This window comes from Galeopterus variegatus, unplaced genomic scaffold (assembly GCF_000696425.1).
Source record: "Galeopterus variegatus unplaced genomic scaffold, G_variegatus-3.0.2 Scaffold151, whole genome shotgun sequence".
NCBI classification, from domain to species: Eukaryota; Metazoa; Chordata; class Mammalia; order Dermoptera; family Cynocephalidae; genus Galeopterus; species Galeopterus variegatus.
Genome location: NW_007726262.1, coordinates 546,169 through 559,901, shown reverse-complemented (window position 1 = coordinate 559,901; position 13,733 = coordinate 546,169). Strand labels below are relative to the sequence as shown.

The window sequence follows — 13,733 nt, the reverse complement described above, 5'->3', positions numbered from 1 at the left end:
GCCCAAGTACATAATGGAAAAATAACAAAGCCAGGTGAGTAAAATTGTTCAAAGATTTAAAAAATTTTAAAAAGGCATTAATAAAGGAGTGTAGTAAACAGAAAGCCAACAGCTATTTTTGTTACTCCTAAAAACTAGTGAAGTAGTGATGCCAGCATATATGAAGAAATTTAATCAACCAATAAAAGGACATTGAGTGAGAGAGTATAATAATGGATTGAGAACAAGTTAGGATGTGCCATAGGAAAGGGGATAAGTGGGTCATGATGGAGTCTTTATTTGGTTGGTGTCCCTATAATAATCAGTGAAAGAACAAAAAAGTCATTAAGAAAGCAAAAGCTTGGCTCATTCACATTTTTCTCTAGAAATATAATTTTCCTAACCTCCTGAATGGAAGAGGATACAATAACCTATTCGTCTTAAGGGAACAAAGATAGAAGGTGTACAGGCCAAGTATTGTCCACAGAAAGCAAGAGAAGAGGTGGCAGGATATTAACACTTTAAAACCCAGCTGGTATTCTGCTATTGCTGATTTACTTTGTGACCTCCTTTTGTTATTTCTCTTGACGTACAAAGTACCATTAGGGAATTTGTTTAAAGGTAAATCTAAACTCTATTCTGAGAATATTAAAAGAACTTCATACCACCTCTTGAATTTGCTGGCCTCTGTCTTTGGGCTTAGGCAACATGAAAAGCAAAGTGGACCACAGGGCCCTAGTTCTTTCCCCATGGCCAGCCTTAAACATGCATTAGCAGTAATCGGACCACTAGGGAGTTGAGTTCAGAGGATGAGCTAAAGTGGGAAATTATTCAGGGAAGCCAGAATCAAAGATGATGCTTCAACTGAAGGAGGGAATTAATAGTTGAAAGGGAATAGAAGAGGGGTTTATTGAATTATATTGAGGATTTTTTTAAAAGTCCCATCACTTCTGCTTTTAGGAGGAACACATGATAAACTGACAGTTCTCATACTATTCTGGAAGAGGGGAAATTGTGTTAATATTGATGGGACACTTAAAAGAAGTTTGTAGTACAATTTAAATATGTGCTTGTCAATATGGAAAACCTCATAGTTCTGCCCTTGTCAGATAATTGCAAAGTGTTTTGCAAACTTCCTCTCAGCTGTTTAAGTAAGTTAGCCTATTCACTTGTTGATGAAACTTGTGGAAGAAACCATTGCAGCATGCTACAATACTGTCAGCAACCTGTGACTTCTATTTTACCTCTGCCATTATCCTCTAACCCTTCCACCCCCCTTCCACCCCCACCTCCCCTTTCTTCACTTATCATTTTGTGTTTGTGGCATGTATTTTAAATGTGCCACTACTAATGTCTTTGAAACTTGGCATTGCTTATTAACCCACATACCCACCTGTGTCTTAATTTCAAGGGGTGGAGCCTTGGAGGACCTATGCCAAAAAATTTAGTCTCTTCCTTGAATGGATATATTAGATATTTTATTTTGTCCAAAGTTGAGTCAAAATTTTCTGAATCATCTGTATTTACCACAAAGGCAAATAGATGTTGGTCATTAGTACTTGAAAACAGTTCTCTGGCTGGCATCCTGGATCAAGGGGCAGTCTGTTTCCAGGGAACCTAAAATATTTAACATTAAAGATGATGCTAAAACCAAAGAAAATTAAATTTTCTTATCTGCATGGCCAGTCACTGGCTACATGCCTAATAACTTGTGCTGCATTCATAGAAGTGTGCTTTACATGCAGCCTTGGGTTCTTGCGTGGGGTTGGAGGGGAGTAGGATTTTTGTTTGTTTTGGGGTGGCTTTTTGACCTTTTAAAAAACTTGAATTGAAAATTATTTTTTGCACTGTATGTTTAACAATGCCCTTGACTAGGCATCTAAGATATTAACCAGCTTCAGCAGATTATGCGTCTGACGGGGACACCCCCTGCTTATCTCATTAACAGGATGCCAAGCCATGAGGTGAGGACAATAGACTGTAAAGAGATGTCTAATTCAGAAGGCCACATTCTCGTTTTATGGCTACTGCATAACCAACAGAGGTTTTAATGTCACTGAATGCTTGCATGTGCCTTGAGGGCTTCTAGGGCAATGATTGCCTATGTGCTATTGCAAAATGTTGACATTTAGGATAAAATGTCATCCAATCCTCTGGGATTTAGAATATTATTATAGGTTTGTAATTTGGATTTAGACTATAATTTATAGGTTTGTAAGTAGAAAATGGTGTTACTTTTATATTTGGTTTTGTGAGTTTAGTGCTGAAGAGGGTATTTGTTTCTTCCGAGGTCCTATACCTGTAGTTAGGGTATGCTACGATCTGATGACCTTCATCAGAGGTATAGTTAACTGGGGTCTGTTAGCATGCTTTCCTATTCATCCATTTTTTTTAATGACCAAAAGAGTACTCTTCATTAAAAAAACCCAAAAAACAAAACACAACTATTAAATATACAGCACAAAAAAGTACTGTATTTAAAAGGAAATACACAAATAATATAGAATAAATATGAATACTTAAGTAGGGTTAGGTGCCGTCTTTACCAATTCTTAACTACTTAATCTAACTCCGCCAATTATCAGAGGTGATGAGCACTTCTTTCTAAAGTGCCCTTAATATTTTGGGGAACCAGGTTGGCATCACAGAGGGCTCTTCCCAGCGGCTTTGTTTCTACTTTAGCCATATTCAAGTAGTCTTTTTATTTATCTTTATTAAAGGGATGAGTGTTCTCTGGATGAGACAGGTCTCTCTTGCTTCTGTTTTCCCTTTGTCCTTTTATCTACATGCTCAAGTAGAAAGGAATTACAGCCTGTATATGTTCAATTCCTAGAACTTTTTCAAATCAGAAGGATTCTCAACTACTTTTCAAAGCAGACCTCTCCTACCCACTCCACATACAATGACCAGCAACCATAAATTTTTATTACCTTGTGTGTGTGTGTATATACACAAATATACATATATACCTCTATTGGTGAACTATATTAAAACAGGAATTTTAGGGCTGGCTGGTTAGCTCAGTTAGTTAGAGCGTAGCCATATAACACCAAGGTCAAGTTTAGGTCCCCATACCGGCCAGCTGCCAAAAAATAAATAAATAAAAATAAAATAGGAGTTTTGGTGGTTAAGATAGAGAGCAGACTTTCTTTTCTAAAGATAACTGTGATAGTTTTATTCAGTGATGATGTTTATTGAGCTCTCACCTGGAACCAAGAACCATGCTTAGAAAGTACTTAGTCTGTTATCTCTAATCTTTGCTCCAACCCTGTGAAGGAGGCACTGTTATTAATCCCATTTTACAGATGAGGAACCCAAGATTTAAAGAGAATAGTAACTTTCCCAGAGCAGTAAAGTTGAGATTCAAACTCAAGCCAGTTCCACCCCAGAGACCAAGTTTATAACAACTGTACTGGTAATATAAATTTTGTTTGTGTCAGAATTTTAGTTTGAGGTGCTTTCATGAGTTTTCTCTTACTTGAATATCACAATAACCATATGATACAAGCAAGCCAAATATTAATGTCTAATACTAATACTGATGTTTTACAGATGAGGTTTTGGTATGCTAGTTGAGACCTGCATAAGATAGATGTAGCTTATAAGTGGTAGGGGAAAGATTTCTGCCTAGGCCAAGTAACTTATAATCTACTATTCTTTATTATCTTTATTATATGTTGCTTTTAATATTTTTTAAATGTGTTTGAGCCTCTTAGAATAATATACTAAGCTCATGTTTACTTTTTTCTTACCAAGATTACTTTGTTAGCAGGGCTTAATATTGATATCCTTTTGATGTACTAAGAGCACCTGCTGAGGTTAGCACCGTCAAAAGACTGCTGGTTCTAGGCTTTCTTTAGGAATACCAACCCTCTGCCAATTTTAGCTATTTAGGAAGCCTGTCTCAAAAAGACCTGCTTGTTAGGTATCTTTGCCTCAGTTTTTAAAATTCTGATCCTATGATCAGAAAGCTAATGAAAGAGAACTAACTAAGTTATTAACTAATTAGGTTAGCATTCTTATTCACTTGAAATATAACTGTGCAAGATAGCAGGAATAAATAAAGTTGATGATCATAAACAGAGAAGTTAGGATGGCAATAAGAGAAAAGGCTTTAATGACTGTCAAAGACAATCATAAACACTGGACTTTGTGAGTTAACACTTGTTCCTTAACAGGACTGAGACTCTTTGAAGGCAGTAACATTATTGAACAAAGTCATTCTGACAGCCCTTGTTTTTACAGGCACGAAACTATATTCAGTCTTTGACCCAGATGCCGAAGATGAACTTTGCGAATGTATTTATTGGTGCCAATCCCCTGGGTAAGTTGACCATATCCTTGTCTCATGGATACTGAATTGGCTATAACATAAATTAGGGATTTGAAGAAGAGTTTTTCTTTTTGATCTAATGGGGTTCAATTAATTAAATCTTGGAAGGTGATAAATATGGCATTTATTTCCTGTGTTTGTACTGTCAGATCTTTTAAAAATTACGTGACATGCTTATATATTTATATGAGCACAGAATTTGATGGGGGAAATGGGCGGGTACAGTAAAGAAAGGAGAGAAAGTAATGGGAGTGTTGGGAGAAAAGACTGAGGAGGCAGAAAAAAGAGGTACAGAAGGAAGCTTGTGACTTGTTCACAACTGCTATTGATTTATCTGTCCCAAGGTGAGGGTAAAAACAACTGGAGCTCAGCTGGGTGTTTAGAGGGCCTATCCAGGGGCTCCCTGAAATGTGCTCTGCTCTGCCTGCAGCTACCCAGTGCTACAGATCCTGTCATCCTCCACACTCACATGCTTTTCCCCTCCCCTCTTCCTCCGCTCCTGAGGCTTAACCATCCTCTTCTCTTTGTAGAGCTAATTTTCCACCTCAAACTTTAAGGAATGGCTCCATATTCCTTCCTGCCACCATCACGTCCAGGATCTTTGGCAAAGTGAAGTGACAGTGGCAGCAGAGGATATGTATTGCTTTGGCTAAAAAATGAGGCGCTTTATTCCTTAAAGGGTGGGGGGCTGATGTGTGCTTCAGATGGTCCCAGATAGAAGCTTTGCCTGAGGCTCTAATTCCCTGACTCTAGGAGAGTCAACAGTGCTATTTAATGCTGAACAAAGGATCAGACCAGGACCTTCCCACAGTAGAGAAGAGAAGGATGCTATGATAACTGGTATAATCAGACTTCTCATTTTTGTGAAGATTGTATTATAGTGGTATGTTTTAAAATCTCACTTCATTTCTTTAAATCTGTGTGGGTCATCCCTCTGCTTAAGGGTCCCGGCAGCTGTGCTTCAGATTTAGTTTTATCCTTTTGAGGGCTGACAGCTATGATGACCTTCAGAAGGTGGGGTGAAGGCTAGGTTGTTTTGGCTTTTTACGTACTTCATCCATAGTGATTGTAAAGAGGAGTTTCAGTGTTGTTGTGATAATTCTTATAATAGCAGAGATGCTCATGCTCTTTGAAGTGTCGGACAGTTATGGATGAGTTCACGTCAGCCTTGGTAATGGAGAAACGTCAGATCTCAGCTAGGTCACTCTCTTGTCCCCAGATGAATCCACAAACTCATCAGGGGTATGTAGGATTCTATTGGGATTGGTTAGGTTTGACGCTACCCTGACATGCCGTCATTGGCTTTGTATGATTTATTTGAGCTGTATTATCTAGTTCAAGGATCTGTGAGAAGCTTTCTTTGAGCCATAAGTACTCCATGTTGTTGGGAAAAGATGTATGCTGGTAGCTTTTTTGTCTGTCAATTTGTTCTGAATTTTTTTCATCTTATTTGCCTTAAGTTTTAGACATGGCAGGCTCACTGTCTGACTCCCTGTTAACAGACTCATAAAGATTTGTTAATTCATTTATCTGGGGGGAGGGGAGATGTGTGTGTCCCAGCCGCTTATTCAGGTCTCATGCATCCTGATAGGTATCTCCTTTCTCTGGAATCATGTCATATAAACATTCGTAAGAACTAGACATCACTTAGCAGTAAAGACCGCTAATGAGTTGAATAGAGGCTTTGGTCCACCTGGTGCTCAGCACTGTACTCCCCAGAGTTTAAACGTGCCTTACGGCCCATTGCCAAACAGTAATATCATCCAAAGAGTCTCCTCTTTCTTGGCAGACAGAACATGGTGTTACTGATCACGAGCTCATACTCAGCATATTAACTGAGCAGGATTACACCAGGGATATAAATATTAACAGCTCTGTTTTGTCAGTCTCTGACTTTGTTTCACTGTTATTCCCAAAACATGAATTAAAACTTAAGTTACCTTTTGATGTTAGTGTATATATTTATATCTGTCAAGATCTTTGAGGGATTTTTTCTTACCCCTGACCTTATTTCTCATCAGGGTATTGGTTATAAGGACATGGTTCTTTTTACCCTAGGGTTAGCAAAGGCTCATCATGTAATCTGTGTTCAGTTGTAAAACCAACAGCTGATAGGTTTTTTTTCTAAGAGAAGACCATCAGAAGAATATATATCCAAGCAATTCTCCCAGAACTTATGAATTTGAATTAACACATGAATATTCACCTTGTTTCTATATTCCCCTAAAACCCATGTTTCTCCTGTGGATTACTGTGGAATTCTGGCTGCAGGACAGGGGTCTTTACAGTCTCCAGTGTACGCAGCAATAGATCTCTTCAGGAAACTGTCTTCTTTTTCACTTTAAGGAATAATTTTCAAAAGTTTCAAAAACCTTTCTATTTCACCACAGTGATTAACTGTGGTCATACCATTATTTATCCCCCCAAGTGCTATTATGCTGAAACTCAAAACATCCATGTTTGAAAGACAGAATTAGAAAAATCACCATTTTATAACCCCTAATGAAATAATTGCTTTTGGGAAGAAAAATTAATAATGCATGCTAAAAACCATAAGTGAAAGGAGCGGATATTCACCTGAGTATCTCACAGATTATTTGGCTTGGGGAACAGGGGGAACATCTTTACCCAGTGATCAAATTTAGCACCAGTGATAGTGGGACAAACGGCCTTAATGAACTATCAGGTACACAGCATTATCTGTGAAATATTCTCGCCAAAAATGTTTAACCTGATTCTTACCAAATTTTCAGATCTTACTTCTGGTTTTTGGGAAATACAAGGGATAGAGGAAAGCAAAGGTATAGATACATGACAGCAATCAGGCAAATTTTTAATGGTGGGTATTCTGAAGACAACTGGAGGGTCTTTTCAGATCTAAATCAGGAAAAAATAGGTTAGGGGTAGAGAGATTATTCTAGATTGAGGGAAACTAAACAAATTTAATCAAATGCAGTCCATGGCTCATAATTAAATCCTGGTTTGAACAAACTAGCTATAAGAGACTACTTTGACATAATTGGAGAAATTTTAACATGAACTGGATTTTAGATTATATTTGGAAATTATTCATTTGTCAGATGTGATAACAGTATTATGATTATGTAGGAAGATGTCTTTGTGTTGAAATATTTAGGAGGGTAAAGAGTCATGTCTGTAATTTTATTTTAAAGTGGTTCAGAAAAAATACATATAAATGAAGACATATAAAATGTTAATTGCTGAATATGTGTGGTAGGCATGAGTGTTCACTGTATTATTGTTTTTACTTCTCTGTTTCTGTATATTTGAAATTTTTCATAGTAAAAATTTAAAAAATAAAATTCCATTTAATTGAAATGCCATATCTCACTGACATTACCATGTAAAACCCTCAATTTGTTCTTTGTTTGAAGATATGTTTGATGAATATTTATTTGTGTTATATTTGTAAATAAATAGTGAAGGAGGACAAAAAAATAAAAACCAAAAAACCAGCCCTATCTATCTCTTCTGAATTACTCTAGCTATAGGCTTTCATTTTGATAGTTTGACTACCATGGTAGTAGTTTGACACTGACATTCCACAAAAGCTTGTTCAAACAGAATCCCAGTTAAATCCTTCTCCTAGAGCAGATACTTTGGAGCAGAATTCTTTGTTTGGATGTGAAGAGTCAAAGTTGTGTGTTTGCTTAATAAGGCATAATTTTTTGTAATGTGTTTTAAACTCTGCTTATTTTCTTCCGATCTATGGTGCTGATAGCTGTTGACTTGCTGGAGAAGATGCTTGTGTTGGACTCAGATAAGAGAATCACGGCAGCCCAAGCCCTTGCACATGCCTACTTTGCTCAGTACCATGATCCTGATGATGAACCAGTGGCCGATCCTTATGATCAGTCCTTTGAAAGCAGGGACCTCCTTATAGATGAGTGGAAAAGTAAGTCTAAGGGCAGGATTAACATCTAGCTTGAGAACTTAGATTTAAATATCTTTCCTAGGTGAATCACTAACCAAAAGCCGTGGGAAAAAAATTAAAACTTCTGACTGGTTATAACCAGCTTGCTAAAACTTCTAGTTGGGGTCTCTACTGCAGAATGAATATACTCCTCTGATGGAACTGACTGTTGTAGATGATGACACTCTATGGGCCTTTGAGATGCTTCTGTCTGGTCTTACTTGTGCACAGCCCCTCACATCTTCATAGAGCTTTGAGGTTCTCAGAGTTTTTGCATTTACAACATATCTCTGAGATAAGTAGGGAATGGAGTATTTTTACAGATTTACAATTAATAGAACTGGGGCAAAAAGAGTTTATATTTTATCTATTTCCTTAGACCTAGTTAGGGACACAGCCAAGAATGGAGCCCATGTCTCCTATGTCCAATCTCATATTATTTCCTTAAAACACAGATTCAGAACTCCAGTTAAATCCCAAAAGCCAGGGCTGTTTTTTGCTGCAGCTTGTGAGAGAGCTGCTATTCTTGAGCACCTTCTCCAGAGAGCTGTAAAGAGGAGGTACTCAGTGATGAAAGAAATGAGAAAAAGTGGTTCTTTTATATGTATCCTTGAACTTTTGTGTAATCATATGGTCCATTAGGATATCACACACAAGCAATGAAGCATTTATTTGAAGTAGCCCATCAAACCACTATCCTGGACAGGGAAGAAGCATCTTGAACTTAGAAGACAGAGTGCTTGGCAGCCAGGAGAATAGTCTAAACTCTCCCACCTTACTTTTTCTTCCCAATTTCTAGGCCTGACCTACGATGAAGTCATCAGCTTTGTGCCACCACCCCTTGACCAAGAAGAGATGGAGTCCTGAGCACCTGGTTTCTGTTCTGTTGATCCCACTTCACTGTGAGGGGAAGGCCTTTTCATGGGAACTTTCCAAATATCATTCAAGTGCCTCTTGTTGCAAAGATTTCCTCCATGGTGGAAGGGGTAGGGGGGCGGGTGTGTGTGTATGTGTGTGTGCTTGTGTGTTAGTGTGTGTGCATGTGTATGTCTGTCTTTTTGGGAGGTTAAGTGAATAATATGAGCGAACTATGATCACAGTGACTTTATGTGGAGTTGCAGATGCTCCATGGCAGCCTCCACTTGCTCTTCTTTCTGAGAGTTGGCCCAGGCAGACAAGAGCTGCCATCTTGTTAGTGATATGTTAAATGCGAAGTAAAAAATATTAACTGTCCCTGATCCCAGTCATGCTTTTGCCACCTTTGCCTCGCCTGTGGCCCCACCTTGATGGTAGCGGGGTAGACTTGACCACATCTCACTGTGGCACAGAGAGAAGGCTTCCACCTTCTGGCTGCTTCAGATCCAAAGCTGTCCTGCAGCGATGCGTCTAGCCAAAAAGGACCAACTGGCTTCTGTGCATTATCCTGTGATTAACTTGCTTAGTATGGGTCTCAGAACTTGACAGGTGTATTTGAAGCTGTAAATATGTTTGTGCCTTAAAAGGAGAGAAGAAAGTGTAGATAGTTAAAAGACTGCAGCTGCTGAAGTTCTGAGCCAGGCAAGTAGACAGGGCTGTCGGACGGTTGCTTGTGAGCCTGATGTAACCAGGCAGCCCAGAGAGGTTAGCCACGTGTGCATGTATGAGCATGCGTATATGTGCATCTCTCTCTCTCCTTCAGCCCCCAGTGGTGTTGCCGTTTCTTTGCTTACCCTTCACCTTCAGTGCAGGGCTTCGTGAGTATTGGCCCAGTAGTCAGAAGCAGGTTCTTGCTGTCAGTGTACTTTCCATGTGCTCTTTATTTCTAGCAGAGTGAGGATATGTTTTGCACGTCTTACTATTTGAGCATGCACAGCTGCTTGTCCTCTTTGGGAGGCCTTGGTGCCAGGCGGGTTTGCCAGTGAAGACCTCTTGGGTAGTTCAGATCCCATGTCACCTCCCCTGATGCCCCTATGGACAAGTGACATCATCATCCTCTCTTCAGCCCCCAGTGCTATTTTGTGTTGAACACAATCGATACTCCAGGTGCTTTTGATGTGAAAACCATGAAAAAATGGAACAGATGCATGTATAGCATTTTCATTCTTACCATCTGGTTTTCAACAACTATTTTGGGGGAGCTATCATTGGAAAGATCAGGGCTTTTCCCAGGAACATCCCAAACTTTGGAAAACAAGTTGTTCTTTTCACTCCTAATAACCAGTGCTAAGAAATGCTGAAAATCAAAGTGAAAAATAAAAGCTCATAAGGCCAGAATCTCCTTTTACTATCTTTCTCTAAATATGGTTATTAAATAGCAACAAGGTGTCTTTTCCACCCCTTAAAAGAAAAGGGTCTTGTTGGCAGCTTTATATTTGCTTTTTGGTCTTGGTTTGGGGAGAAATAAATTTTGCTTCAGAATTTTATATATTGCAGGAATCCTTTGAGAATGTGATTCCTTTTGATGGGGAGAAAGGGCAAATTATTTTGATATTTTGTATTTTCAACTTTATAAAAATTAAATATCCTCAGGGGTGGAGAAGAATCGTTTTCATAATTTTCTGAATTTCAGGCATTTTGTGCTTTGTAAGGGCCCGTATATTAAAGACTTTTGTGTAATAAGAAAGTGTAAAGCTACTTCCAGTGTTGGCTGTGTGACAAAATTTTGTATTTGGGCCAAGTGTTTTCATTTCTCTATTAGTGCAGTGATACATGTACTCCAGAGGGACAGGGTAGGACCCTGAATCAACTGGAGCCAGAAGGAAGGAGGCAGGCTGATGGTGATTCCACCTCACCTGGGATTCTCCCCGTCTCTAAAGGAAAGTGAACGTAAAGGCCTCATCTTTTATATGCAGTTCAAATCCTCACCATCCACACCAAGATGAATTTTATCAGCCATGTTTGGTTGTAAATGCTAGTGTGTTTTCCTACAGAAATACTGCTCTAAATATTTTTTAATAAAGGTCTTTGCACATGTGACCACATACGTGTTAGGAGGCTGCATGCTCCAGGAGCCTGGACTCTAAGCTGGACCTCACAGAAGAGCTCCCTGGTTTCTGAGCAGAGTGCTCCCATCTCCTGATTTCTCTGAACAGAAAACAAGAGAGAATGAGGGAAACTGCTATTTTATTTGTATTCATGAAGTTGGCTGTAATCAGTTATGCCATATAGGATGTCAAACAATACCACTGGTTAAAATAAAGCCTATTTTTCAAATTCATTGAGTTTCTCAAATTTATTATATTTTCTCTTGTTTTTATTTAATGCACAATATGACATTAAATCATTGTTGTTTCAACTGCGGCCTGGCATACATTGCTGACAGATCTTAATACTACTCCTAAAATTTAGAAAACATACAGAGCTCTCCTTAGTTGTACATTTTATGGTGAGGAAAATCTGGGTCTTTAATGTGGATGGGTAAAGCAAAGAGCAAATAAAGTTCTACATGGCAGGGTCTGTATTACTACACTTGGGTCTAAGAATGGCCTAGGACAGGGGTCTGCAAACTGTGGCCCGAGGGCCAAATCCCACCCCCCACCTGTTTTTGTGTAGCCTGCTAAGAATGGCTTTTATATTTTTAAATGGTTAAAAAAATGAAAATAATAATATTTGTAGCATATGAAAAGTAATCTAAAATTCAGATTTCAGTGTCTCTAAATAAAGTTTTATCAGAACATAACCATACATTTGTTTACATTTGTCTGTGGCTGCTTTTGTGCTACAGTGACATCTGAGTAGTTGCAACAGACTACAGGGCCTACAAAATATAAACTGTTTACCATCTGGCTCTTTATTGAAGTTTGCCAACCCTTGGCCTAGGGTTTCAATTTTCTCATCTATAAAATGAAGTTTGTTCTTTTATTTAAAAAAAAAAATGTTCTTTTCAGCTTTGACTTTCTAAAACTATAAGCAGAATAATTTTATTTTATAATTGCCAGAGAGAAGGTTTGGTGTGTACATATATATGTATGCTGTTTATAGGCTTTTAAGCATGTGTATTTTATGACTCTGTTTTGTCTTAGCTGGCCTTTGAAAAATACCTGAAAACTACTGAAGGGCACCACAGGATTAAAGGGCCATGAGGTCTTACAGTTGAGTTCTCAGGGCCTGCGCTGGTGTGCTTCCTTTCTTGGTGTCCGAGGAATTACACCCATCTGGTGCCCCACGGTGGATTGTGAGGCTAGCTTGTGAGGATATTGAGAGCATGCAGCTGTGTTTTTTGTCCTGTGCTGGCTGGTCCCTGGCTGGCAGCTGGGCGTGATGGCAGTGATAGAAGGCAAGCCAAGCACAGGCTCCTTTCCTGTCCTCAGTGACTTTTTAAGGGTGTGAGAGGGGCCGAGCCCGTGGCGCACTCAGGAGAGTGTGGCGCTGGGAGTGCAGCAGCGCTCCCACCGTGGGTTCGGATCCTATATAGGGATGGCCGGTGCGCTCACTGGCTGAGCATGGTGCGACCGGTCTCAAAAAGGAAAAAAAAAAAAAAAAAAAGGGTGTGAGAGAAAAGGGCCCCAATTGTCATATGGGGTATATTAGCTCCTGTAAGGAGCAGACAGTTTTAGGCATTATTTTGCCTTCTCATACCAAATATGAGCACAACCATCTTCCTAACCTTCTAACAGGAGGGCCTGCTTAGCTCAAGGAGAGTTGACATCAGAAAAAGCTCACCTAAAGTGAATCCACTGAAAATGGGGACCAAAATTTCATAGTATATGGTGGGGATTAGGGGTTAGGGGAAGAACAGTTAGGACTTTTATCAGGAAAATGGGACAAAATTATAAAAGCATGATCATAATTTCAAATATATATCCTTATAATAAAGAATGAATCAAAGTGTTTGTCAGACTGATTTTGTATCTTAAGATTTCCTTCTCATTTAATTTTTTGCAACACAATCATAGAAGGAACTTTTGAAAAAATATTTGAGGGCTCTCTCAGTTTTCTCAATGGCCTCTCAGTCTTTTGATAGTCACATCATTCTTTTTTATAATTATCAGTGGTCACCTCATTGCCTTTTATTGTTAACTGGTCTGAGTCTGTCAGGTCTACATTTTTTGGTGGCTTTGCTTGAGATTTGAGCAGTTTTCTAGCATTATTTGTCAACTTTTTCAAATCCACCATCATTTGCAAGATTTGTGATTATTGCAATCAATCTGCATTCTATATATGTCATTTGTCATATGCTTGTAATACAACCATAGAGATTAACAGCCGACTAGAATACAATGGGCAGGCTAGGCACTGAGTTCAGATATTTATGAAGCAAGGAGGGACTAATTTTATAAGTAGTCAGTTCATTAGTGAATGTTTTCATGTTGTGATGACTTTCACTTCTCTGCAGTCTGGCAGCTGCAAAGATTTGGTTAATGAATATGCAAAAAATGAAGATCCCTCATATTTATAATATAGATACATTTTATTGATGTACATACTTTTTGAATTGAGCATTTGCATTTCACAGAAATCTTCACAAGTGCACAAAAAGGTAAAAGGTTCAGTGCCATGTTCTTTGTA

At 38.7% G+C, this 13,733-nt stretch overlaps 1 protein-coding gene across 2 annotated transcripts in view; it reads left to right on the top strand.

Annotated features, from left to right (window-relative positions):
• MAPK14 (mitogen-activated protein kinase 14) overlaps window positions 1–11,442 on the top strand; it is a 74,459-nt gene extending 63,017 nt beyond the window's left edge. Inside the window, exons 9-12 of one of the 2 annotated variants that reach the window (XM_008591959.1) lie at window positions 1,864–1,943; window positions 4,225–4,303; window positions 8,055–8,228; window positions 9,046–11,442. In XM_008591959.1, coding sequence (XP_008590181.1) covers window positions 1,864–1,943; window positions 4,225–4,303; window positions 8,055–8,228; window positions 9,046–9,113 — 401 coding nt within the window. In that variant the 3' untranslated portion in view covers window positions 9,114–11,442. The remainder of the gene's footprint in view (window positions 1–1,863; window positions 1,944–4,224; window positions 4,304–8,054; window positions 8,229–9,045) is intronic. The other variant, XM_008591953.1, reaches the window with a different exon arrangement.
• The last annotated feature ends 2,291 nt before the right edge of the window (window positions 11,443–13,733 follow it).